At 42.3% G+C, this 24,586-nt stretch overlaps 1 protein-coding gene across 2 annotated transcripts in view; it reads right to left on the bottom strand.

Moving 5' to 3' along the window:
* LOC117380037 (cGMP-dependent 3',5'-cyclic phosphodiesterase) overlaps positions 1 to 24,586 on the bottom strand; it is a 170,093-nt gene that overhangs the window by 26,569 nt on the left and 118,938 nt on the right. For both annotated transcript variants that reach the window (XM_033976757.2, XM_033976758.2), the window contains exons 3-6: positions 13,349 to 13,438; positions 12,247 to 12,335; positions 1,854 to 1,963; positions 426 to 481 (exon numbers count right to left, since the gene is read on the bottom strand). In XM_033976757.2, coding sequence (XP_033832648.1) covers positions 426 to 481; positions 1,854 to 1,963; positions 12,247 to 12,335; positions 13,349 to 13,438 — 345 coding nt within the window. The remainder of the gene's footprint in view (positions 1 to 425; positions 482 to 1,853; positions 1,964 to 12,246; positions 12,336 to 13,348; positions 13,439 to 24,586) is intronic.

The raw sequence follows: 24,586 nt of genomic DNA, 5'->3' as shown, positions 1-24,586 counted from the left end.
CACAATATAATGTAATTGTATTGTAATCGCGTATTAATGGTGAGTAACTTTACACCACTGCTGTTCTCTATGGTTGAGAGGTGTGTGAAGGAATTTACAGAACTAACACAGGTCTGGACAGTTGTCAGACCCAGACAGAGGTCGATTTCATTATAAATTGCAGAGGTTCATTTTATATTGTCCAGAGCCTTATACTGACATGCTATAGGGCTCTTTTCTACAAGCTATATGAGAGTTTGCCTGTGAATAAATCATATTTACAATGGTTATCAGCATTTTTGTAATATATTCTGAAGCATATGGCATAGATTACCTCTAATACCACGCTTTATTGTAATCTCTATAAGCTGAATAACATGAAAAATGCATGTCGGCAGGACACTGATCCTGCCTGTTTGGAATTCACTGTCCTTGCACAGACTCACAAGTAAGACAGCGATGGCCTTGTTCCTCTCTGGGTTCAGAAGTGGAATGACAACAGCTGAAAGCAAATCACAAGAGAAAAATCAGACATTTTAATACATTTTGCATTGATTTAGGCCCAACACTCTCCAATCTCCTGCCTTCATTTTCCTTGCATGTCCTTGTCTCGCTACTAATCTTATTTGTGTATCCATCTTGTTCCAATACAGAGAGACAAGCATGCACAAAAACAAACATGATTGAAAAATAATGTCCCTTGTGCTGCACTGGTTTTTGCATATTCCCATCTCACCACGAGGCTTTTATCTGTTGTACTGTGCTGTATTAAGAGACTGCCAATGGTTTCTTCAGGACAAAATGCACTTAATCCAAAAGTACCTGTGTGCAATGCAAATCAATGTTTTTTCTTTATTGCCAGATCGTGCAGTGATTTCTCATGCATGCACCAACAAATAACAGGTGTGGATTAATTTTAGTATTAACCTTATAGTCATTTAAAATTATTTTAAAATAAATAAAATCTTTTCCAAAATATTCCATCCAAATGAATAAAAATGCTGAAGATACGCTAGCCTCCAGTAAGGCTGACAAACAATTTTTCACAATATTTTTTGCATCACTGCAACGGGAACTGCAGAAGCTACTTGGACGAGGATCAAAATATATACACTCTTAAAACTTTTGTCCAGTTGATTCCCTTCCTGTGAGATAAAAAAAACAAAAAAACAACACTATTTTTGTGAAGGCGAGATTTCTTTCTTTGCTTAATATAGCTTATAACCAGATTTTGAGCACTTTCCTCTGTACTAAAACATGCCACTAATATTTTTGGTTAATATTATTATCTAATTTAATCAACTATTACTATTTCAACTCATTAGGCAGTATTATATTTTATTATTAATGAATATAACATCCCAACTACAGCTGATATCTTCTATGAATTGTAAAAAAAAAAAAAAAAAGTCTGTCAACTGGACAAAAAGTTGTTGGAGTGAAGACATTTTGATGCCGCTTGGATGAGCAGTGTAATATCTTCACTCTTACAACTTTTTGCCCAGTTGACAGATATGTATATGTTTCTTTTACTATGGATCAGACCTGGACGACTGAGGTATTACACAGACATCTTCTATGAAATGATTTCTGCTTCTATATTATTTTACATCCAGCTTGCCATCTTTTTCAAAATAGCACCTGTACATTTAACCCCTACTTGCACAACTTGCATATCACGGTTTTCCACATGCTTTCAAGTCTTTTTTATCTTCCTCTGTTCCCACCTCCTTCCATCCTACATTTTTCTCGCATCTCCAATCCCCGCACACTGTCAGGTGATGCTGAGCAGATCTGTTTGTCTTGGTGCCAAACTTATGTAAAATGCACTCACACAAAAGAATAGTACAAACACAAAATCCATATATATTGACCTCTTCTGTGTGATGGTAGCGGCGCCGCCAAATGCGTCCTGTATTTTTCTGGCAGTTCTGGTGGAGGCAGTCCGGCACATTGACATCTCTTCAGCTCGTCTGCGATATTCCTAAAAGCACAGAACACACAAGTTATAGGTGAGACAGGTTTCACAATGCACACTCTGACAGATATTTGGAGATGGAGAGGACCATGGGAGTGGGCGGGAGTAAAGTCGTGCGCTATGACAAAAACACATTGTCCCGTAGCCATACAAAAACACTATTCATTGTGAAATCATGAGTGATATGATTTCAATAGTGGGCTGGTTGGGAGCCAGGTGTCACAATTGTGGAGCTTTTGTAGAATATGAGAAGGGCGTCTGCTTATTTTGGAGGTGTCTCTTCAAAAGAATAAGAAAACAGAACGCTGCTGGTCCCTGTTCCAACAAGTGTTTCAGCCATTAAAATGTAAATTAGGAATGTATTAAAATGAGTCTGTTATGGAAGGGCATAGATCAAGTGGCGGTAAAAGTAATTATAAGATCTAAAAGCTAAATCTGAAAGTAATTAAGTTCATGTAATCTGCCATTCAAAAAAAAAATGACTACAAAGAATTCTTCAAACTACTGTCATAAATTTAGAGTTTGTCAGGTTTAACATGGCTTTGGCAACTCAAAACATAGAACAGCAATGCTTTGATTTCCGACAGGCCACAGGACTATCTTTACATCAGAACTGCATAGGGAACAATTATAGAAATATATAAATAGTGTCTCTTAGTGGCTGGCAGTTCAGTTGTATGTAATCCTGGTTTAAATAGTTAATTCCTGGTAGAGTCCACAGAACCACGTAAAGAGCATATAATGACTCTTAAAAATAGACAGTCGAAAATTTACTTGCTTGGTCAAAAGTACCCCTCCCCGAACCGCCACCTTAACATGGTGGAGGGGTTTGAGCACCTGAATGATCCTGGGAGCTATGTTGTCGGGGGCTTCATGCCCCTGGTAGGGTCACCCATGGCAAACAGGTCCTGGGAGACGGGTCTGACTAAGAGCCGTTCAGAAGCCCATCATGAAGACAGAAACAACAAGGCCAGCTACGTCGCCTGGACTGGCGTTACCGGGGCCCCACGCTGGAGCCAGGCCTGGGGTGGCTGCCTTTCCCCACGGGGCCCGGCTGGGCCCAGCCCGAAGGAACGACGTGGGTCCGTCCTCCCGTGGACCCACCACCTGCGAGAGGAGCCATGAGGGGCGGGTGCAGAGAGATCTGGGCGGCAGTCGAAGGCAGGGACCTCGACGACCGGATCTCCGGACATGGAGACTAGTTCTGGGGACATGGAATGTCACCTCCCTGGGGGGGAAGGAGCCTGAGCTTGTGCGGGAGGTTGAGCGTTACCGGCTAGATATAGTTGCCTCACCTCCACGCACAGCTTGGGCTCTGGAACCCAACTCCTTGAGAGGGGTTGGACTCTCCATTTCTCTGGCGTTGCCCACGGGGAGCTCATTGCCCCACAGCTCAGCCGCCAGTGTTGGAGTTCACCCCGGTGAACGAGAGGGTCGCGTCCCTGCACCTTCGGGTCGGGGACAGGTCTCTCACTGTTGTGTCGGCCTACGGGCCAAACAGCAGTGCGGAGTACCCGGCCTTCTTGGAGTCCCTGGGAGGGGTACTAGACAGTGCACCAACCGGGGACTCCGTTGTTCTCCTGGGGGATTTCAATGCCCATGTGGGTAATGACAGTGACACTTGGAGGGGCATGATTGGGAGGAATGGCCTCCCCAATCTGAACTCGAGTGGTGTTTTGTTATTGGACTTCTGTACTAGTCACAGTTTGTCCATAACAAACACCATGTTCGAGCACAAGGGTGTCCATCAGTGCACGTGGCACCAGGACACTCTAGGTTGGAGGTCGATGATCGACTTTGTTGTCGTGTCATCTGACCTCCGACCGCGTGTCTTGGACACTCGGGTGAAGAGAGGGGCTGAGCTATCAACTGATCACCACCTGGTGGTGAGTTGGATCCGTTGGCGGAGGATAAAGCTGGACAGACCTGGCAGGCCCAAGCGCATCGTGAGGGTCTGCTGGGAACGTCTGGCGGAGCCCTCTGTCAGAGGGGTCTTCAACTCCCACCTCCGGGAGAGCTTCTCCCTGATCTCGGGGAAGGCTGGGGACATGGACTCTGAGTGGGCCATGTTCTCCACCTCTATTGTCAATGCAGCTGCTCGTAGTTGTGGTCGTAAGGTCTGCGGTCCTTGTCGCAGCGGCAATCCCCGAACCCGGTGGTGGACACCGGAAGTAAGGGAGGCCGTCAAGCTGAAGAAGGAGTCCTATCGAGCCTTGTTGGCTCGTGGGACTCCTGAGGCAGCCGATGAGTACAGGCGGGCCAAGCATGCCGCGGCTCGGGCAGTCACAGAGGCAAAAACTCGGGGTTGGGAGGAGTTCGGGGAGGCCATGGAGGAGGACTATCGGACAGCCTCAAAGAGATTCTGGCAAACCGTCCGACGCCTCAGGAGGGGGAAGCAGTGCTTCACCAACACTGTTTACAGTGCGGGTGGAGAGCTGCTGACCTCGACTGGGGATGTTGTCGGGCGGTGGAAGGAATACTTTGAGGATCTCCTCAATCCCACTGTCACGTCTTCCGAGGAGGAAGCAGAAACTGGGGACCCGGAGGCGGACTCGTCCATCACCCTGGCTGAAGTCACTGAGGTGGTTGGCAAGCTCCTCGGCGGCAAGGCTCCGGGGGTGGACGAGATCCGTCCTGAGTACCTCAAGTCTCTGGATGTTGTGGGGCTGTCTTGGCTGACATGTCTCTGCAACATTGCGTGGCGGTCGGGGACAGTACCTGTGGAATGGCAGACCGGGGTGGTGGTCCCTCTGTATAAGGAGGGGGACCGGAGGGTGTGTTCCAATTACAGGGGAATCACACTCCTCAGCCTTCCTGGTAAAGTCTATTCCAGGGTACTGGAGAGGAGAATCCGACCAATAGTCGAACCTCGGATTCAGGAGGAGCAATGTGGTTTCCGTCGGGGTCGCGGAACACTGGACCAGCTCTATACTCTCCATCGGGTCCTTGAGGGCTCATGGGAGTTTGCCCAACCAGTCCACATGTGTTTTGTGGATCTGGAGAAGGCATTCGACCATGTCCCTCGTGGTGTCCTTTGGGGGGGTGCTCTGGGAGTATGGGGTCCGGGGCTCTTTGCTTCGGGCTGTCCGGTCCCTGTATGACCGGAGCAGGAGCTGTGTTCGCATTGCCGGCAGTAAGTCAGACCTGTTCCCGGTGCATGTTGGACTCCGCCAGGGCTGCCCTTTGTCACCGGTTCTGTTCATTATATTTATGGACAGAATTTCTGGGCACAGCCAGGGGCCAGAGGGGGTCTGGTTCAGGAACCACAGGATTTCATCTCTGCTGTTTGTGGATGATGTTGTCCTGATGGCTTCTTTGAGCCAGGACCTGCAGCAGGCACTGGGGCGGTTTGCAGCCGAGTGTGAAGCGGCTCGGATGAGAATCAGCTCCTCCAAATCCGAGGCCATTTTTTCTCGACCAGAAAAAGGTGGTTTGCCCTCTCCGAGTGGGTGGTGAGTCTCTGCCTCAAGTGGATGGAAGTGAGGGAAGGATGGAGCGTGAGATTGACAGGCGGATCGGTACAGCGTCTGCAGTGATGCGGTCGCTGTATCGGTCCGTTGTGGTAAAGAAGGAGCTGAGTCCAAAGGCAAAGCTCTCGATTTACCGGTCAATCTATGTTCCTACCCTCACCTATGGTCATGAGCTCTGGGTAATGACCGAAAGGACAAGGTCGCGGATACAAGCGGCTGAGCACCCTTAGGGATAGGGTGAGGAGCTCGGTCACAAGGGAGGAGCTCGGAGTAGAGCCGCTGCTCCTACACGTCGAGAAGAACCAGTTGAGGTGGCTCGGACATCTGCTTAAGATGCCTCCTGGACGCCTCCCTAGGGAGGTGTTTTGGGCATGTCCCACTGGGAGGAGGCCCCGGGGAAGACCCAGGACACGCTGGAGGGACTATGTCTCTTGGCTGGCCTGGGAACGGCTTGGGGTCCCACCGGAGGAGCTGGAGGACGTGTCCGGGGTGAGGGAAGTCTGGGAGTCCCTGCTTAGACTGCTCCCCCCGCGACCCGGCCAAGGATAAGCGGAAGAAAATGGATGGATGGTCAAAAGCAGGGGTGTTCATTATGTCGATCGCGATCTACCAGTTGATCGCAATCTACCAGTCGATCACGATCTACCAGTCGATCGCGAAGGCATTTTGGGTAGATCACGTCCCGTCATCCGTCCAGTCACATGACTAATATACAGGACAACCAGTCAGGTTACACCTGACTCTAGGTCACATCATGGGCACTGCACATGCATAAACAAGTGCGAGTTAGCTTAACCCTACAGCGTCGGATCCTATCGTCGCAGATAGAGTGCGGTTGCGGACTTTCCAGCAGCGTAACTCCGCAACTAGTCGTGCTCTCAAATTCAAACGCCGTCTCAAAGCGGAGACATCTAAATATTTTACCGTCATTACGGTAATCTGCCTCTGTTGTCCCTCGAAGGTGATGAATCAGAGCGCGGTGCTGTGGGGATTTTCCCAGTCATTTATTCGATGCGTAAAAGAAAAATTATGGATGGATGTGTAAAATAGAAGTAGTTGTGTGAAAAAATGCAGTAAATTCTGATACTTTGTTTAACATGTTTTTTATGGCTATTAAAAAAAGACAAAACCGTAATCAACATGATTAGCTCTGTTATCGCTTTCAAACGAAAAATGCAATTTTACTCCTGGCTGGCTGTCAGAAGCTACTGCCTGAACTATGCATCCCTCACTGATTCCATTCAGTGCAAGTCATCAGAGCAGTAATCATCATTCAAGTAATTATGAACATGTAAGAAGTTCAATTGTGTTGTGCAGTATTATCTCATGACGTTGTGCAAGGTACATCAAAATGCACTGTACATGTAAGAATTCATAATACATTTACAACTAAATATATGTTTAACATTTTTGTAATAGGTGGTAGATCTTTCAGACACGATCATTTTAAAAGTAGCTCACATACTGAAAAAGTCTGAACACCCCTGGTCAAAAGTATCTTGCATTTGTCTGATTTTTTCAAATATAATAGCCAACATTCAACCCACGATCCTTGAGTTCAGTAATTCCATGTGTACTATTCTCAGTACAACCTATTGCAGTTCACAGAAAAGTCCACAAATCAGTTCTGGGAAAGGGGAGACAATGGATTGCTTCATTGAAACACTTCACTGCGGATTCCTGATTAATTTCCTGTTCTTAATAGTGTACCTAACAAATGTGATCTTAGCAACAATGTCTTCAGACTAAAAATAATCGAAATGAGAGCACAGGTGACGGTCCGCTGCCTCGTAAATCCCATACCGTGTGTCTCTCATGCTCCCAGCAAGTCCAAACCCCTGTGAGCAGTGTGCCCATATCTCTACATGGTGCATTGATTTAAACGTGCACGAGGAGTAGTCGGATTCAGTCAAAAAGCTTTTCCATCCTGGTTTACTACAGCAGCCAATGCGCTTGACCTTTTGCGATGTCTTTGTTCAAAGCAAAGGCTCCACAATCATTAGGCCAAAGAGAGTGCAGCCACCCATCGATAAGCAAAATACAGGCTTTGTGTTTCTGTGAGATGTGAAAAGATTGGAAACATCAATGCACAGGTGGGTTGGATAAATAGAGTAGCAACTGTTGAAATTGAGGGAGACAGAAATGGTAGAAATTGGATTTTCCTGTTTTAACTGTAATTCTGTGTTCCTGATTGAGGGTTATTTTAACAATTAAGAAAAAACTCTTTTTTGTGCGACTAAAAATACAAATCTATGATACAACAAAATTGTGTAGATTTTTGGGGCATCAGTGGTCCGTTACACAGAAATAACCAAATTACTTTTATGGCTAAAGCTACTCTTCTTCGTTCCATAAATCTCTTTCTTTTTTCTCTCTCTTTATATGTTACAATTCTCAAGATGCCACTACTTTATATATACAAAAAACCCCAAACAGAAACTATTCTCTCTGCTGCTCTCCTTATTTTAACCTTGTCGACAGATTGGACATCATAGTTTTCTGCACAGCCATGGTCCCCCTGTATTCTATTTTACATATTCCATTATGCATCTAGTATTATGTAGGCCAACACATGTGGAAGTGTCAGCGATTACAAGTCAAGGAAATCCCTGTGTGTTTCCTGCCATGCCACAGAGGGTAGATTAGAGGGTGATCATGAAAATTTACATAAGGATATTTTTAGCCTATATATATTTTACTGCTAAGTATTCACCATAGATTGTTTCTAAAAGTAATTACTATAAGTAATAACTACTAAAGTATATACTATGGTATCCTCCTCCCTGACAGACTGCCTCACAGAAATACAAACCTGGTTCACCTCAAACTTCCTCAAACTTAACGGCAATAAAACAGAACTCCTACTGATCAGCACCAAATCCACCCTAAGCAAAATAAATCCTTTTTCCATATCCACTGATGGCTCCTCTATTTCCCCCTCCCCTCAGGTAAAGAGTCTGGGTGTCATCCTCAACAGCACACTTTCCTTCACCTCCCATATCAACAACATCACCCGGTCCGCCTACTTCCACCTCAGAAACATCCACCGCCTCCGTCCCTCACTCACCCCACACACCACCGCCATCCTCATCCATAGCCTGGTCACTTCCCGTATAGACTATTGACTATAGACTCAGCTGCCCGCATTATCACACACACACCCTCCCATCACCACATCACACCTGTCCTGCAACAGCTCCACTGGCTCCCCATCACGCACCGCATACACTACAAAATCATACTCCTCACATACAAAGCTCTCCACAACCTGGCCCCTCCATACCTGTCTGACCTCATTCACATCTCCACACCCGCCCGCTCCCTCCGCTCCTCCTCTTCCCTGCACCTCACTGTCCCTCCTGCCCGTCTCGTCACTATGGGGAGCAGAGCCTTCAGCTGCTCTGCTCCCCAGCTCTGGAACTCCCTCCCCCGTGACCTCCGCAACACACACTCACTCTCACACTTCAAATCTAAACTCAAAACTCATCTGTTTAGAAAGGTCTTCTCACCCTGACCACTCTGACCATAACTGCTCTGTCTTTTAATCTATATTTGCTTTAATCTATATTTGTTTTTAAATGTATTTTTTATCATTTTACATTGTTTCAATTTGTATTGTGTACCTATGTATGTACGGCGACCTTGAGAGCCTTGAAAGGCGCCTAACAAATAAAATGTATTATTATTATTATTATTCCTAGTACAAATGTGGTAATGGAGTGTAAAGATGAAATTAACCAGTATTTTAAAGGACACATATTGTTGTGACAAAGATGGCCTTGTTCAAGATTAATAGAAAAAAAGTGTGAATGAAGCAAAATATAACTTCAGGTAAGTTTTGGACTAAGGGACAATAAAACAATAAACAATATAACAATAATAATTTAAAGCTCAAAAAAGTCTAATTTGCATAATATATGTCCTTTAAAGGCAGGCCATACATACAGGAAGAAGTTTGTATAAGGATATATTTTTTGGTTTATGATATTGCATAATGTTTTTACTGCAATAATGCATAATTATTTGTTTGCACAACTGCACAACATCTGTTATAAAAAACAGTAAATACAAATAAATTGTAGCCATACTGTTTAAACTGTTCACACAGATTGAAACATGTTGTGCAATCCTGATGCCATCATTTCTTTTACTTCTGAAACCTTAAACACCGTGTACTTATTTTGCAGCATTTTTTGCTATTTCCTCATTCGAGCATAACAAAAAAATACAGCTGCAAGCAGCAAAGATCAGCCCTCACCTGCACCTATGCCACACCCTGCCCTGCAAGGGAAAGGGGACACTTTGGCACCCTCAGTTTCTCTATTTACATTATACTCACAGCCAATTGTCAGGCGCTAGCGTGCCTTCTCTTCCTCTTTGCTACAAAAATGGGGGCATTTTTACAATCCGGCATCTTTGGCCAGACTTAGTATTTCAGAGTCTTTGTATCTCAAGGTTGAGTTAATGGAGGTGGAAATTGGAGCTTGAACCAAGTGGCCTTCTGGAAATGGTTTCAGCGGCTGTGTATTACTACTGTTTGTACCTGTGTATGCTGGGCTCTGATAACAGCCTTACGTAAGCTGGTGCATCACAGGAAGACAACTAACAGAATGTCCAAGTACAGTTCATTTAATATGGTCATTTAACCTTCATGCAGGTGGCTATGTGATAGCTAACGTGTAATAACAAATTTGTGAAGATAAACAAGCATTTAACGTAACTTCACTACGGTGTCATTTCTGATGTCCTCCACTAAGATAAGAAAAGACGGGAAAATGTCAGTGTTGTTTTTGTGCTTCACACACAAACATTCGTAACAGAAAACAGAGGCTGTTTAAGATATTGTTAAAAAGATAAAAATGTACCAAAATGAAGTATTAAAATTTTTTAAATATAAACACAGCGGACCTCAAGTCTTCAGGTTGATTGTTGCACAGACGAAGGCCATAAAAACTGAATGACGTGAGTTTTACTTTGGACTCTTGGGACATGTAAAAGATGACTACCTGAGGACTTGAGAGGGCTCATATGATAAAAGCAGATCAAATAAACAAATAAGAGTAAAAGAAGAGCTCGAAGAGCCTTGTAAATCAATAAAAGTACTTTATCCTACTACCAGGCTATTCCTTATGATGACCAGCACAAGATCTGGAAAAAGTTTCCCAGTGCTGCACTGCGGCCACTCTCCACTTCTAAAAGGTTGAGTGGCACTGGTCAGGAATACCTATAAAGTAAACTCTAATATGTCTTTGGATGGAGGAAACTGGAATTCCTAGAGGAAAGCCACCCAGAGGAAGAACATGCAAACTCTGCCTGGGAATTGAACCTGAGACCTTCTTGCTGTGAGAATTTTGCTGCCACCATGCTGATAAATCTCCAAGAGTGATTGCTGGTAAGTTTCAGATATTACGGGCCTCTAACTTATAATACATTCAATACCATTCAGTGGAATATTCTAGTCACTGGATTAATGTCTACAGGGAGACAAGCAGGTGGCACTAGCAGTAACAGTGCATCTTTAGGTATGGCACTGTTGAATAACCATGTCTCTCTACTACATGTGACCACTGCTTGTAACTGTGTATTCACTGCAGCCCTCCTCGCTCTTGTTCTTTCTGTCAAGTGTATTAGCTTTAGCATGCTCACCACTGATCTCCAGTTTGTGTGGAAATTAAGTGTTAGGGAGCGGCTTCTTGTCTGACAAACAGACACTTTCATCAATAATGCAATGTTGGTTTTCTCCGCTGTCGTGCCACTAGCATCAGCGCTGCAGTCGCGACAACAGGAGCACACGGAGGCTTGGAGAGCTTTGGAGAGCACTTAAGAGCTGGAGACCGATTGACTTCTGAGTGAGGGACCCCAGGGCCACTGTCACCTTGGCTATTAGCCCCTGTCATACCCCCACTAGGAGAGGGGGGTGGGATCAGCAAGCAGGAGGGGGACAGAGACGCAGCGGGAGGAGGATAAGAAGACCTTAGGGGGTGTGTGGAAAGCATGTTGATAGGAACAAAAGGTTGGAAAGAGAGTGAAGGAGATGGTTTCACATGTGACATAAAAGACGTTAACAAGTTAAACAAGAGAACATTTAGAGCCAGGGCTGGAGTGTGATGTTGTGAAACCATACAATTCATGAAATGTGTGCATAGTAGTTATTTCAAACCAGTATTTTTCTCTGATGCAATACCAAATTATAAATTGGAGCTACAAGTGACAAGTGCATGCTGCAATTTTCTCAATAAAGGTTTGATTATCCCTTTAAAGCCAAGTTCACATTATGTCTTGAATTAGTCACAACTAACTGATAGTTTATCATTCGGATTCTTTTCACTATTGCCCTTCCCCACAGACTCTGAGTGAGATTACCCCAACTTTTGAATAATATTTAGATACTGATCTTTTCAAAATGATGTAACAAAATTACATCATTTTTTTTGTCCAATCTCTCAAAAAATCCACCGAACCCCCATGACATTGCTTTGGTTATTCTTTTTAGTTTTTCATTTTTAAATAAAAAAGAAGAGTAACAAACAGAATTCTTGTGTTAATAAATGAGACAGCCTGTGTTTGCTGCTCATATGTGTGATCTGTCACATTTCTCTCATTCTGGAGCACATAATCGTTCACACAACACCTGTATCTCCCACAGAGCAGCCCCGCACTGGCACCTCTTTGTGCTGCGGTCCTTCTCCACGTGGTGAAGCAAATGAGTGCACAGCTGGGACGCTGTGCGCCCCTCCACCTTCTTCCTCCCACACAAACACACACATACACACACACATAAACATACACACATGTGCGACAGGTGAGAGCAGAGCCCACCTGATCTTGCCCTCCGGTGGCAGTTCATGTGGAGGGTCATCACACAGCAAGCGCACTTCTCCCTCCAGCAGGTACACGCAGACACACTCCTGAAGGAAAACGGGTATAGTTATTGGCAAACAAAATAGATGCTTACATCATTTAGAATAAAAAAAAAATCTACCAACAGTATAAAGGGCACATATTACACTATTTTCGGATCTATTTTGTTTCCTCATTAAAAACATACCTGGAATAGGGTTTTCTTTCATTCACACATGTCTAACACAGAAACCCTGCTTATTTACATTGAGTTTTTATTTCAAGCAGAAAACACTCTGTTAACTCCATACACTTTCACTAGAATCATTGGGATAATTTCATTCCTGGAATTGTCAGTCTCTACTGAAATAAAGGCAAAACGAAGCTGGTAATTTGAAAACTACCACTTCATGACATCACAAGGTGGAACAGAGCATTTTGAGCTTTGGAGATGTAGACAGACTAATGAGAAAGGATTACTGAAACATGGGTGAATGAAACAAAACTACAGGTACTGGTACAGGTACAGGTACAGAACTACAAGTATATTTTTGAGAAGGCAACAACATCATAACATGGCTTAAAGCTCACTAGAGTCCATTTTGTATAATATAGGACCTTAAAGGTATTGCAGTTGAGCTTTATTGTAATAGCAAAAGTAGGAGTTAGGGTGACCACCTGCTCATTTTTTGGTTGTTCTGCACAGCCCCTGTCCCTTGTCCCACTTGAATGTCCAAATTTTTAAGTGAAGCCACATGAATTGTGTGGGTGTACTGACTTTCTGGGTTGTAATATGTTGGCACCTACTGCTAGTCCAATATCTGTATGTGTGTTGTGACTTTTAAAAACTGAAAATCAAGATGTTACTGCATTATCTAACAGAAGTTGTAAAGGTAACTATTTATATCCATATGCATAATGTTACATCTATACATTACTCATTTTGACATCATCCTGTAATGTAATGTCAATCTACTTACTGTGATAAGCCTTGTGATTTCTCTCTGGTATCTGTACTCCCTTTTGTATCCAACAACTGTTACATAATAAATCAAATATGAATATGTGTGTGTGTGGATACCGTAGAGGGCAGCAGCTCCTGGACACTGTCTCGTAGTGCGCCCCGAAGTGACCGCACATCCACCACCGCCGCCAGCCGCAGTAAAGCATCCTGGGAAAATAAACACAGCCATATCAACACTTGCTTATGAACTGTGCGTCTTCAAGCCTCCGGCGCTGGCTTTAGTTTGTTGGTACAAGATTCATATTGTTGCCGCTCTTCCCTCGATATTTCTCTTGGCAATGCACAAACAATATTTAAACAGGGACATTTTAGATCCAATTGATGCTCGCTGGAGTTAAGAAATATGTCTTAAGGGACTTGGATTTTGTGAAACATTTGGGGGAATTCAGTGATCAGATTGTTTGTAAAATGAGTAGTGCGCATATGTGTAGGAGATTAGACCAAATGTGTGCTTCTAGTTGCCGCTGTTTTGGAAAGCTGCAAAGCACTCAGCCTCTGGGGGCCCATTTGAAAAGACGATGGTTATCTTAATTGGATTCACCCTGTGAGCAGCCGGATTCAAATTAACACTGGATCTGCTTTTATCTGTGATGACATGTGTCTTTTAAGATGGCACTGCTGCGTGCATGATTTGATATAAGAGAGCTTAGAGTCAAGATGTCAAACACACTTCTGACTTTGTTCTTAAAAGTCTTGACGAGGAGAAATTTCAATATTGAAAGAAGGAAATAAATCATAATTTGTTGGATGAGTTGCCTTAAGAGGACGAGCAGAAATGATTAGGCTTAAAATGCTTGATTAAGCACAGTAATTGGGATTCAATGGAGTCTTCAGAGATTCCAGATAAAACGTCTCCATTTTCTACAAAAGCAGGCAGCACATTTTAATACAGTAGATACAGATAATAAATAATTTTCAACATTGCATACACTCCATTTAGAACCATTAGTAATAATAAATAATAATACTTAGCACTTGTAAGGCACTTTAGAGGGGTGAAAAAGCTTCTCAAAGTGCTACCCTGCACATTATTCATTCACTCCAAACTCAACGTGACCAGCTATTATTGTTGCCAAAGCTGCCCTGAGGCAGACTGATGGAAGCACCACCAACCTTCACTCACACACTACATTCGTACTAGGCAAGGTATATCCTAAGGACATGGCAGAACTTGGTCCAAGCAGAAACCGATCCTTCGACCTTTAGGTTGGTGGATGAGTGCCCTAACCACTGAGTATTGATACAGCTTATTGGAATAGGAGGGAAACATGAGATGTATCCAGACCATTACTTTCCAACACAAATGAGTAAATAAATAAATGTGCAAAGACAAACAAATGCTAACCATTAATAGGTACCTGCAAGAGAAGATGCCAAAACCTGCAACAGGTAGAAAAGACTCTAACAGGCCATTTCTATGTGTGATTTTCGATATTACACAATAAAAACTATTACATATAGTGACAAATCAGTTCATGTGAAGCATCGATGCAGATATTGTGCTTAGGTAACTCCAGAAGGATAATTTCAGAGCATGAGACATATCCGTATGTTGTAAAAAAAAAAAAAAAAATTCTGTTACTGCAGATGTCAGAGGAATTTCTACTTTTTACATTTTTTGTTGCTTTTTGCTAAGATTGTGAAGAATTTTCTGTCAATATTAATGTGCCCCCACAATCCAGGAGACAATTCTTAAAAACAACAACATCTGAATATATATAACTTGATAACTGACATGAGGGTGCCTGGTAGTAAATATGAAACCTATGAGCCTTTTCAACTATATTGCATAAAGTGTGCGTAGTGTATTTAACAACATTTGACTCATAAAAGCTGATTTCTCAGACGCTTTGCCATCTCATCCTCTTTGATGCCACAATGAGTCTCCCTAAATCCACACGCTTCTGCTTATCTCTGTACATTATTACTACATGTCAGGGCTGTCTGAAGCAACATCGGAGCAGGACGTCAACGTCTGATCAAAGTGCTGGAAAACACTGTAAGAAATCTCTATGGCTTAAGAAACAACAGCTTAAAAACTGTGCGTTGAATTCAAATTGGACAAAAGCTGATAAAGGAAAGAATCTTTGCCTGTAAATGTCAGCTCCGTTCCAAATCATCCACAATCGAGTTTTGTTCTAGCATCTTGTTGCTTTTTCAACTCTACAAAAAGCCCCTGCAGCTTCAGCCGTTGATCTAACACAACGCGCCCCCCCGGCTTTGCACATGAAGTAAACACGAATATTAACTGATTTGGAGTGTGGGATGAGTAAAGAGAGTGGAGTGTCTTCTTGTCGTTCCTGAGCACCCCAACTGGCTTATTACATACGATTAGATGAGATTAAATATGATTAGCTATGATCACTCAATCAAGCTGCAGAGTGCTGTTGTGAATGTGGAAAAAGCTGCACTTCTGTCTGAATACCGCAAAACGCTAATTCAAATAAGAAAAGTATTTCAGTGCTAGCAGACAAACAATGTCAAAGCTCTCCACCAATCAGCCATTGAGGACTTGTTGAGTGGCTTGCCAGATCCACGTCACCTCAGTATTAGTAAAAAGAGGAAGAGAATTCGAACAATACTTGCAATAAGATGTGTGCCCAGGTAAATGTCAGGAGCTGTGTTATGACCTTTCACAGTCATTTCTTGATGACAGACTTGCTGTATTCATTCACCTGCTTCCCATAATCCAATCCAATCCACTTTATTTATATAGCACATTTCATAAACAAATACAGTTTCCAAAGTGCTGCACATAATCCCCAGCACATGCTAAGGCCCAATGAAACACAATGAAACAATGAAATATGCTGAGTTGTTTGAAAAGAATAAAAAAGTCTGAGTTTTAAGTATTAAAATTAACTAATAAATTCAGGGCAAAGAGACCATCACCAACATCTTTGCGTATTCATGCAATACAGTTCATACAAATTCAAACTGTTACATATTAGTATTCTGAAAGTAAATGAAAAGGCAAACTTCAAGGCGACTCACCAGGCCTAACAGTGAATTTGATGGTGGTCAGAGTGACCATAGGCACAGATTAGCAGACATGTCTCTGCCAGTAAGCCTCATGGCAGCTGTGTCTACAGCAGTGGGTTTGTAGCTTACGGTTTATGTGGTGTAGAGAGTGAATGACTCATGCAATATAATGTACTAACTATGATGCTTTGTTTATATCAGAGGACACATCGTTGATCTTTTATAATGGTGAAATAATTGACATATTTACTGATGCCAGTAGTTTTAAGTTTTTAATTCTTTCTGAAAATGCATCAAGTTACTAGGCAAGAATAAAATAATAGTCATACCAAAAAAAATTTAAGAATCTGGAGAGGACAGTAGAACTAGTAGTAAATCCCAGAATTTGTGTAAAGCCTATGGTTGTGGCACATGTTTAGAAGACAATATCATATTAAATAATAAGTAAATGAGGTAAATTGAGGTTATTTCTTGAGATATGGAATCTGGAATCTGCATAAAAAATAAATAGTTTTAATAAAGGAGTTTAAACACACTTAACCTTAAGTGTCTCAACCCCTGACACCAGACGCTCACATACAGTCACTCACAGTGTTATAGCTCTGCTTACGTTTCCGTAATTGTTGCTGGTCATTACAACGTGCTGCCAGTAAAAGTTAATGGTGCAACTGGCATTCAGTATAATCCTTGTGTACACATATTAAATTGATGTATAGATTAGGCAACAAAAGGTCAAACAAACATTTAAGTATAATTACACAACATTCTGTTGATATGCGTCCTCGTCTAGAAAGACGCAGTAAGTGTTAGAGTGCTCTTCAGGAACGCACTTTAGTCCATAGTGTGTAATGTGCGCAAAAGGAATAACTAGTTGTGCTTATGGCTTTATCAGAATCTGGAGCGTATTCTGCTTTGGGTGTTGGCCATGTTAGCTATACTATGTAGGCTACTCCAAATTTATTCCTGACAAAATTGACAAATAATTTTAGCTGCTTCTTAACTTCACGACTCATTTAGTTATAATTGTCTGGGCATGTTCCACCGGAAGGAGGCCCCAGGGAAAACTCAGGACACGCTGGAGGGACTATGTCTCTCGGCTGGCCTGGGAATGCCTTGTGGTCCCATGTGTGAGGACGTGTCTGGGGTGAGGGAAGTCTGGGAGTCCCTGTTTAGAGTGCTGCCCCCCGACTCGGCCTCGGAAGAAATTGGATGGATGGAAGGATGTCTGGACTGGACTATTCATAAAGTACACTACATTATTTTTTACAATCATTTTCATCCTTATTGTCTCAGTATTAATGGTGGTAGGAGGGGCCAATTCAGCTTGCTTCTGTAGTTCCAAACAGACTTGGACACACACAAGAGGACCTTTATGACTGAACCACAGCGAGTAGGAGAAACCATCTGCCCTCCTCCGATGTGAAGAGCTAGAGATGTCCCTGAAGGAATCAGAAGATCAGCTGCAGCAGACCACAGCCATAGTGGAGTAGCCCAGATGGATAAGAAGGACAAGAAGAAAAACCGGAGGTGGTTTAAGTGGTGGCACTAGGCTTAGTCTCTTAGTGCTTACTACCCTCTGGTCTGAACATAACACATCTGCCTTTAACCTGTGCCTGCACATATGAAGTTGACTACATCTCATTTGTATTCTCAGGCAAAAAAACCCAACAACAAACAAACAACAAAAACCCCAAACAAAAAAAAGTAGCATTCTGGACATCTTCTTTTGAACACAGACTATATAAAGAAGTTGACTATGGGAGTATTTAGAATTCCGACTGTGAGTATCATAGCAACCAAAGAGGCAATCTGGAGCAAAGCTGTTGTTAATAATGCTAGCGGGAGCAACCTCAGGGAAAGAAGGCAGCTGATTTGTCTCTTATTAATCTTCATATCTTGAGTTACGGACACAATAGCAAAATAAAAATACCAGGATCACGTAGGGCAATACAGACGTGACGAGCCTGACAGCAGCATTTACGGGGAGAGGGGGGACAGTTTTCTAATGTAAAGTGAATTGGAGCCAGAGTTTTTAGCCAGAGGCACGCCCATGATCACCCCCTACTTGGAACCTGATGGCTAGCAAGTTAGCTATGTCTATTTATATATATGTACAGTCTATGCTTATGAATGAACTTTTATTTAACTCTTTCTTTGTTTACATTACACAGACCGTTATAATTGATTTCAGAAAAGTTCATGCTTACAAAACATGTATGAATACATTTGACCCCTTTGGCAGTGTGCCCTATTCACTCTCTAGGAATGTCCTTAAACCCCTATTAGCGTGCATCAAACTGCTCCCCGTGCCCAGGTATAGTGTTATGTAAATGTGATCCCTATCAAGCAGCTGTTGAACAAGGCAATGTCTGACCTGCTTACAAATCCTCACATCCTTCACCGTCCTGGGCCTTAAAACGGCTCCTTCTCAGTCATCTGCCATTTCCCCGGAGCACCACACTCATAAATCAGAGGTAATAGACGGGAAGAAGACTGGGAGAGCGTAACTCCGGGCGGACGGCTAGCTGAGGAGTTTAATTAAGTCTACACGGACACAACGCTAGAGGGCTAACAGCACATCAGCACCAGGATAATGCCAAGATCATTCCCAACTTACAACAACTAGGGCACAGTCATTCTTTCAAGGTTTTTCCTGAGTACAGCTGAAATTGCCCGGAGAGGCATTTATTAGCTATTCTCTTTCCAGTCGAAGCAGATTTTGAGATACATACAAAGCTGGCTGTTTGAAGCTGGGTTAAAACACAACTCGCCTTTCATCTCTGTTGTGCATTACCTCCGTCTGATCGCTAAAACCGTAATTGCACAAATAGGATCCACAAATGAATGAGGAAATTAATTTGTTTGAGGGATTTCAGTTTGATCCTGCGGTCGTCATGGAGATATTTATTAAAAAGGATTCATAAGGTCATTCATTATAAAGCGCTGGCATGACAATATTTTTCATTAAGAGAAGCTGCACAAGCTTAACATAGCCAAGGCAAGGGGAAGTTCAAGGAACTGAACTGCTGGGGTAAACTATATTTTCAAAAATAAAATGCATCATTCATAATTGATGATGAGGTAGTCAGTGTCAGACTGATTTCTTTATTCTCAAATCATTTACATTCATGCACAAAAGTGTCTTGTTCAAAGACACACAGCAGCAGAAAACATAATATAACTATAACCATTTCAACCATTTTGTATTAGATATTTAAATTTCAAACAACCTCATATGGTATAGGAACTGAAAGTTGGTTTAAAAAACATAAATAATAACAATTAATAATAAAATTGAAAATTCCAAGTCACATTTTTTCTACACTCAATTTAAAACATTGTAATTTTAGGGCAGTAGCACTAATCTGACATAGTTCTAATGATTTTACCTTGAGTCTCCATAGCAGCACTCTTACCCAAACGAGTACAGCATGTTTAGCAATGTGACACATGATACAGATTAAATGAAGAGAGCCTACATTTAATCGAGTTTTAATTAATGACTGACTGCGGCCCCACTGACTGAGACAATAATCTTAACAGCATGAGCCTCTGCCTGTGTATGCAAACTCACCGCCTAAATAAGTCCTGTCAAATTCAACTTTGATCTCCTTCTTACATCTGTAATTGCTGTATAAAAAATTCACCATATAAACTTGCAAATGGTTTAGAATTTACATGAGCAGCAATGCCAATATGAGATATGATATGGTGCTATACAGTGGCATTAATTATATTTGAAGTGTGCCGCTTGAAAAAGTCTTTGGAGGCTTGGAGTTTACTCTTAGTGTAGTAATATTTTCAAAAGCCAAATATAATATTATTCCATCCCTATTGTCACTGATAATATCTCCAGAAGAGGTTTTGGCAATTTTTCAAAACTGAGATATCTGTTTTGGCTATTGAACTCTTACTCTCATTTATAATTATAATGCATTAGATTCATATACTGCACCTTTCAAGATACTAAATGCACTTTACATTCCAATATTTATTCACCTCACACTCAGTGGTGGTGAGCTACCACTGAGTAACTACAGCTGCCTTGAGGTAGACTGATGGAAGCTACACCACTTTGAGCACCACCAATCACTCCCTGACACAACACATTCATACATAGGCTGGGTGGGTGAAGTGTCTTGCCCAAGAACACAACAACAGCATGCACTGGTCTGAGCACTAACCTTCAAGTGCTCTAATCTGTAGGCCACTGACACCACTTTGTCTAGTTTTATACTTTTTGTGGACAACCTGGGGCAGACTTCTGCATGATCTTTGCAGTCCACAAAGCGATTAATTTCAGTGGCTAACTGGATAATGGAGAATGTGTCTGATATGCTATTATATGATTACAGTTTTTATCCCTTATATAATACCTTGAATTCCCCAGCATACAGTTCTAATAATAAGCTTATTACCGCTTATTACCATAGAATGTATTTTCAGCACGTCCTGGAGGTGCAGACCAATCACAGCAGGATCAACAGAAACAATGGGAGGTAGGGAATAATGATGTCTTGCTCATACATTGTTCATACATTGTCCTTGAATCCTTTAAATGTGTCAAACCAGCAGAGCAAATGATGTAACTGTAACCCCAAGCGTCTCCCTCACCTGTGGAATGTTTACTTAGCCACGTCAATAGGGACCTGCTGTTGACAGACCTATCATGCTACATACTGATGCAATTTGATCTTTTCCATTTGGTCTGTCAGTCCCTGAAGGCAGAATAACATGGTTAACTCCCAGAGGTCACAGATTGGCTGTGATACTAATGTTAGCGTGAATGCTGGGGGATAGACAGGGGCATATTGATACATACTGCAGAGAGAAGAGGAGCAGGAGCAGGAGGAGGAGGCCTGGTCTGATGCATTAGGTCCTGGTTGTTATTCCAACAGAGCCGGGTCTCCAGTAGCATCACTAACATACTGGAGACACATGCACTGTAGAATACAGCCAGGCCATGAGGATAGGCCATAGATGCATATTACAGATAGAAAGTCAAAGAAAATCAGCGTGAACCTAGGAATCAACTCATGTAGTACTTTATACATACTGTACAGGATCAGTGGGTCAGTGAATTATATGCCATTCCATGTACTGCCAGAATCTTAGAAAAAAAATGACTAAATGTCTAAACCAGGACTAAATCAGGACTAAAGTAGGACTAAAGCAGGACTAATGAGGGACTAAAGCAGGACTAAAGCAGGACTAATGAGGGACTAAAGCAGGACTAAAGCAGGGCTAAAGCAGGACTAAAGCAGGACTAAAGCAGGACTGAAGCAGGACTAAAGCAGGACTAAAGCAGGACTGAAGCAGGACTAAAGCAGGACTAAAGCAGGACTAAAGCAGGACTAAAGCAGGACTATCAGCATTCAGCACTGAACCAAACAATTATCTTAAATAAAGACATTCTGGACAATAGTAAGTTGGTCATCAGTTAACAGTCACATACACTACAAGCAGACCTGATACAACCTTGGCTTAAAATGGCAAAGAAGATAACAACTCTGCCACAATACATCATCTTTGGCAACAATCGTGACAATTTTAGCCCACTGTTTGGCTGACGCGAGTGCCAAAATTGTCCTATTGCGTCCAATGTTACGTCAGGTCTCTAAAATGGCAAAGGGTAAAAAGGGAACATACATTTATCAGGCTAGCAGGGGACCGTACTACTCTGTCTGTAAAGATATGGCAGTGGATGCAACTTGTGCGTGGGAGGACATGCAGGAGGAGCGTGTCCATGAAGAAGTTTAATGAGCCAACTAGAGTTTGAGAAAGCCATGCAGTTCAAATCAAGCCTAACAGGGGCTTTGGGGCGAAATGTATAAAACTGAGTACAACCAAAAGAGCAAATTTCATAAATATTATTCTGGGTGAATCTAATGGAGTAGATGATGGACAGGCAGAGGTGGGGAAATGACTATTGACACAGCAAGTAGTAAAGCAGTAATTTACAGAATAAACAGGAAAATCTAATCCTATAAAAAGTATATTAAATTTACCCAGAGAGGCTATGAGAAAGTCTGGAGATTGGCCAAGAAACAACGAAGAAGAGAAAGTCCTCCTGCCAGCATATATGCGTGGCCATTTATAACTCCCCACATCATCAATCAGATCACATTTAAGGCGGTATTATTAAAACATCAGGCGTTAATTAGACTAGCAGAGCCCCCCGGCCAAGTTCCACACAAGCGTATCCATAACATATTCTGTTCCATTGATACGAAGCAAACCCCAGCGGGATAGGCCAAGGCAATCACATTTCCACCTTAATGAACATCTGCCAATTCTCAGAGCAGGGCTGGTTTATCATCTGCAGAGACAGCGGGGGACAAGTCTTTGTTAATATCAGAAAAGAATGATATTACATTTAAAGAATTAACCCCTGAATTATCTCCAGTTCAGGCTAAAGATTATGTAGTTAACCATTGTGAAATAGAACTATCTTTGTACAAGTCAGTGCTATACAAATGCTTCTTGAAAAAAATATAAATGATTTTGTTTACTTTGTGGTTAAACCTGTTGATTAATTGGCTTCTTGGTTTTTCATGTCAACAATGAATCAAAAATTAAAGAGAAGAGCTGATTAAGAATGCATGTGTTTTACTTTGAGCAACAAAAACACCTGGAAATGAATATATAGATATGTTTTATGTCATTGTAAAACATTTCAAGCAAAGCAATAACATCTCCAAGGCAAAAAGCATATGGCGAACCCTCTACCAGAAAAATTCCATAAAATTTTCATGATAGTAGTCCTATATTGTGTAGTTTTGTCGGCTGCTGTCTCCTCTCTCGCCGTAGATGAATAGACGTGGGCCTCATGTCTCTTGTCTGTCTGGGACTGATTCACACATGTCCTTTGTGTCCCAAGTTCCGTCCTCGTTCGTCAGGGCCCTGCTGCTCTCAGCCTTTCTGACTGGGGACACTAATAATGACTGCCGCTTGTCATTACCACAATTAGCCATGCACTAATGACGCCACTGATGGTTAAGACTTCACAGCCTGGGAATGTCTTTCTTCTGCTAATGCTGTACTTATGATCTGCTCGCCTGTGACTGTTATTGAGGCTATTGTTATGCTGCTTAATGCTCGGACCACATCCAGCAATTGTCTACTTTCAGTGTTCATTCAATTAACAATATCAAAACAAGCAGACATTACCATATCCAGCACACACTCAGCTTTGCAGGAGTCTAGTATGTGTCTTACTTCCAGGCCCTAGTTGCCAGACGTTTTAGGTAATACGCAAGCAGGAAGCGCAAGGACTGCATCTGCTGCCACATATAAGTGAAGAGGTTTTGTATGAAGCTAAAACCAATGGTGGCTATTTTCCAAAAATGCCAAACTGTTCACAGAGACATTTGAATACTCACATAATTTGAACAAGTCTAGTGACAGTGGTGTTTAAAAACAGGTAAGTTTTTAAAGTTCTGAGCTCTGAAGAGAGAGATGTGTAGAAAATGCAGAATTGTCCAAACGTCCACAATTTAACAACTACAGGAACAATTTTAATTAAGATAACATGGTTAAGTGCTTAAAAAGTAGAGTAGAATATATTCTTTTTAACAGTACATTTAGTCAAATAACTTTTAGTAAATACAACACATAATAAAATGCTATGTCTAGGATAATTCAATCTCTTGCTGTGATGCCATGGAGTCTAGCTAGATGCCACATTTTGACAACGCCATAACAGAAAACACCCCCAACAAAGACACCACTGTTTTTATTTGTGCCTTTGTTACAATGAAATGCTAAGTGCCTCCTGTAATTGTGATGGTGCTGATTATCGTTTGTTGTAGCTGAACCATTGGCCTCCCTTCAAATGTCAACAACTGCCAATCTGCACTCTGGAAATATCACGGTCACTCAAACAGTATGTAAATGCAACACGCACATCATGCAACACCATGTTTGTTGTCACTATTGTGCTTTAAATTGTATTTGAATCAATATTCATATGTGTCAGACCATAACCTAAAATAACAAAAACTATTCCTGTGGGCACCAAAACTAGGCACATTCGTCATCCTTTGCCGCAGACTCATTTGCTCATATACTTCACAAGTCCTCACTCTTCACATTTGTCTGTGTGTTATCTGCCCGTCTCTCCATTGGGTCCCTTAAATCCCATTCTGTATTATACGTGTGGCAGTTTCATCTCCTCAGCAGGTGTGTGACAGAGGCGCTGTCGTCATGAGCCTGTTGTTCTATTTTAATCTGTCCTCATCTTTTCAGGAACAGACACCCACACGCCCGCTCACTCTCACCCTCTGCCTGGCACCCGCTTCTTATGCATCCTCC

Source organism: Periophthalmus magnuspinnatus, chromosome 13 (genome assembly GCF_009829125.3).
Source record: "Periophthalmus magnuspinnatus isolate fPerMag1 chromosome 13, fPerMag1.2.pri, whole genome shotgun sequence".
Classification (NCBI taxonomy): Eukaryota; Metazoa; Chordata; class Actinopteri; order Gobiiformes; family Gobiidae; genus Periophthalmus; species Periophthalmus magnuspinnatus.
The sequence above is the reverse complement of the archived record's forward strand: the minus strand, read 5'-3'. Positions and strand labels throughout refer to the sequence as shown.